This window comes from Octopus bimaculoides, chromosome 23, assembly GCF_046866305.1.
Source record: "Octopus bimaculoides isolate indiv1 chromosome 23, ASM4686630v1, whole genome shotgun sequence".
NCBI lineage: Eukaryota > Metazoa > Mollusca > Cephalopoda > Octopoda > Octopodidae > Octopus > Octopus bimaculoides.
This window is the reverse complement of record NC_142950.1, coordinates 36405392-36409328: the sequence shown is the minus strand read 5'-3', so window position 1 is coordinate 36409328 and position 3937 is coordinate 36405392. Positions and strand designations below refer to the sequence as shown.

At 29.1% G+C, this 3937-nt stretch overlaps 1 protein-coding gene across 2 annotated transcripts in view; it reads right to left on the bottom strand.

Moving 5' to 3' along the window:
* LOC106878314 (protein Wnt-6) overlaps positions 1 to 1281 on the bottom strand; it is a 51256-nt gene extending 49975 nt beyond the window's left edge. The window contains exon 1 of one of the 2 annotated variants that reach the window (XM_089340273.1): positions 671 to 1281. In XM_089340273.1, the coding sequence (XP_089196399.1) occupies positions 671 to 744 (74 nt within the window). In that variant the 5' untranslated portion in view covers positions 745 to 1281. The remainder of the gene's footprint in view (positions 1 to 670) is intronic. The other variant, XM_089340272.1, reaches the window with a different exon arrangement.
* Positions 1282 to 3937: the final 2656 nt, after the last annotated feature.

Genomic DNA, 3937 nt, shown 5'->3' with positions numbered 1-3937 from the left:
CATCTTGCAGGGCTATTGCAAAAGGACTTGGGAAACTTATATCGCACCCATTTCCAAAGGGTACGTCTGCATATATATATATATATATATATATATATATATATATATATATATATATATATATATATATATATATATATATATATGGTGTAAAGTTAATATGTAGTTCAGGCTTCCTCAAAAACTTTTCCACAAGTCATTGATAAATAATCCATGAATTAACATAATAATAATAATGACAATAATAAATTACTTTCTATGAAATTAAAACGTTACAACATACATCTGCCTTCTTTATTTTCTTATTAACGATGTCAGTTCAATTTAATTATGATCGTTCTCAATAAATTTGATGTGAATCATTAATTAAAACAAATAGAAATATACATATTCATTTATAGCGTTGCTATAGAAACTTGTAGGAAAACCCAATTATGCAAATTTTTTCAAGCTGTTAATTATAACAGTCAGCTGTAGACTGTGTACATGCGTGGATGTGACAGTTATTATTATTATTATTATTATATATATATATATATATATATATATATATATATATATATATATATATATATATATATATATATATATATATATATATATATATATATATATTTGTACGCCTGTGTGTATTGAAATAATGTTTGGAGAGTATAAAAGCCGTACTTACCACCAAAGTCCAATTATGTTGACTGGAAACATCAAGTAGAAATAAAGACCCACTAATATAGTTTGAAATCGCATGTTTGTGCAACGTGTTTCATGTATGTCTCTATACACGTGTTGCTGTTGTTGCTACTACTGCTGCAAGTCACATAAGTCTATAAATTTGGCGGACGGGGGGAGAGAGAGACGAAGAATGAAGGGGGTTTAGTATTTGGTTTTATTTATGCTTTTGTGTATAATATTTTAAAAACTAAAGGAGAGTTGCTCAGACTCAAAGTTTATGTGATATCAATAACAAATAAATATATGGATATGAATATGACAGACCGGACTGTTTCAGGAAGAACAGTTCAGCTGGACTGATAATATTCAGATTGTTTTATGGAAAAGCAATGTGTTGTCTGCTACTCGGAAATATTTGGACGCAAATACAAGATACACTTACGTTTACACTAATATTTTTAATATTCATAAAGCATTAGTTTTTACTAACAATTTCATATGCATGCATATGTGTGTGTCTTTATACATTAGTGTGTTGATATATGCATATATACAATGTGTGTGTGTATAGAGAGAGACAGAGTGATAGATAGATTTCTGGATCTATAAATATGTGAATATATGTATATATTTGTTTATATGTACGTATATGTGTGTGTTTACATTATATATATATATATATTTATATATATATATATATATATATATATATATATATATATATATATATATATATATATACGTGTATATGTATTATGCTAACGTATTGGTATGCATATATCTCTGGTTGTATCTTTGTTTGTGTATCTGTACATATATATATAACACACACACTAAAGCCTAAGAATTATTTTTAATAGTTAAAAATATTAAAAATAATACCATCTATTTTTCTATATAAATTGTATGGATTTCCTTATTAACTTTTATATATTATGTGTTTGTGTGCATGTGTGTGTGTGTAATTTTATTATTAATTATTTTATTAATTACTATTTTAAGGAAACATTGTTCTTAAAAGAAATCGTTATTATGGTTATTAGTGCATTCAGCAGCCGTACAAAGTCAATGGCATCTTATAAATCATTGTAAACAAATCCTAAGATTTTCTTTTATATCTTATAACTCAATTAACCCACCCCCTTTTAGTTCATCGGAATACTAGCGAGGAAATAAATATTTTCGATACATATTATTTATTATGTCCCTATGTAAAAATGCTTTTGAAAAAGTTTCCATGAAGTCGACAATTTCCTCCATTCAAGATTCAACACATAACTAACAACACAATAAAACGTTCCAATTGATGAATCGATATTTCGACCTTTTTACTCTCCTACTCAATACATTTTATTCCCCATTTCCTGGATTTGAATTTTAGGGATTTCTCATTGCTGTTGTTGTCTGTAAGTGGAGGTCTTTTAATGATAGTGGCGGTGGTGGACTGACATATTTTCGGGATGAGGGTGGGGGGATGTTGAAAGCACCATTGTTAAATAATTGTTTTTATTTTTTGCTTTGATTTGTTTTATCTGAGTTTCTAGCAATAGTTAGAACACCCAACTCTCGCCAATAGGCCAATCGGTGACCAGAAATGAAATCATTTTCGTTTTCTCATTGTTGTTCCAGTTTGTATGTACAGAAAACTATTGGATTGTCATTTTATTTTTTAAGGGCAAGTTTGTGTATGATTCCTTCAATTGAATGACTGCGCGCGCTTGTGTGTGAGTGTGTATCTGAGAGAGAGAGAGTGTGTGTTTTTATGCGTGTAGAATGTCGTGCGCGTGCGCATGTCATGGATCTCTCCTCTGGTTGTAAGCCTGGTAAAGTAGCCGCCCACTCGCTTGAAGTTTAGCAGTCAATCACTGCTGAAGCTAGAGCTGCCATTATCACATAGCGCCTGCTGGTGAGTGAATGAGAGAATGAGACATAACTGAAGACTATAGTACGGGGGGAAAACTAACATTCTATTGGCCAATGAAGACCACGTTATATGTTAGCCAAACCATAGTTAACTTCTTTCTTTTCTTCCTTTTCAGTTTAATACATACCTACCGTACAAGACAATCGTAATTGTACATAAATAATGGCTAGTATTCGGATTAATTGATAAAATTTCAACATACATTGTTTTTATCTTTTTAATTTGTTATATAGGCTGTATTATTTCAAGTACAGCTTGTTAGTTTTAATGTTTAGCGGAGAAATTCTTTTCTGATAGTCAAACTTCAAATATTTTCGAGATCAAAATCTACAGATTAAGTTTACGCTAATAAATTAGTTTTCGTTTGTAATACTATGTTACTATGAGAAAAATATTCTAAACATTATAAAATCTTCTACAAACATTCGAACATTCGTTTGTATAAATATTTGCTGATATACAGATTTTATATATATACATATATATAAATATGTGTGTGTGTGTGTGTGTGTGTGTGTGTATGTATGTGTGTATGTGCGTGTGTCTGTAGGTATTTTTAACTTTATATATAACAGCTATTTATTCAGAAGTTACGTAATTCTTTTGCTGATACTCTATCTGATCCACTGTCAGAGTCTTTATCTCTCTCTCTCTCTCTCTCTATATATATATATATATATATATATATATATATATATATACATCAGTCAGTATGTAAATATTATGTGTGTGTATGGGTATATATGTAATTCTGTGTATTAGCTATAGACATAATGATATATATATAGATATATATATATATCACTATGTCTATAGCTAGCTGTTTAGCTAGCTATCTAGCCATCTACCTCTCTATCTATCTCTTTCATATATCATTATTATTATTATTATTATTATTATTATTATTATTATTATTACTATATTCACACTTTTCGTGCCAAAAGGTACTCATTAAACAGTAAAACAATGTAGTATCTGTATGTTCCGTCACTTTTGTTTCCACTGATGATTGGTTGGTTTGAATTCGGTAATATATTTTGCTTCAAATCAATGAGGTCTTTTCATTTATTTTGAAAAGAAATTGCAAAAAGTACTTGCATATTCTAATCATACTAGCTTAGTTATTAAAGGCAGAAAGTTGATAATTCAGCAACAAAATTTTCGTTTGGTATTTTCCAATCTTGTTCAACTGTTTGAGACCTAAAATATAGAAAATACAAAATGAACATTCGGAATGTGTGTGTGTGTGTGTGTGTGTGTGTGTGTGTGTGTGTGTGTGTGTGTTTGTCTCCCTCTGTGTATATATATATATATATATATATATAGGTATATATAATGCTGAAT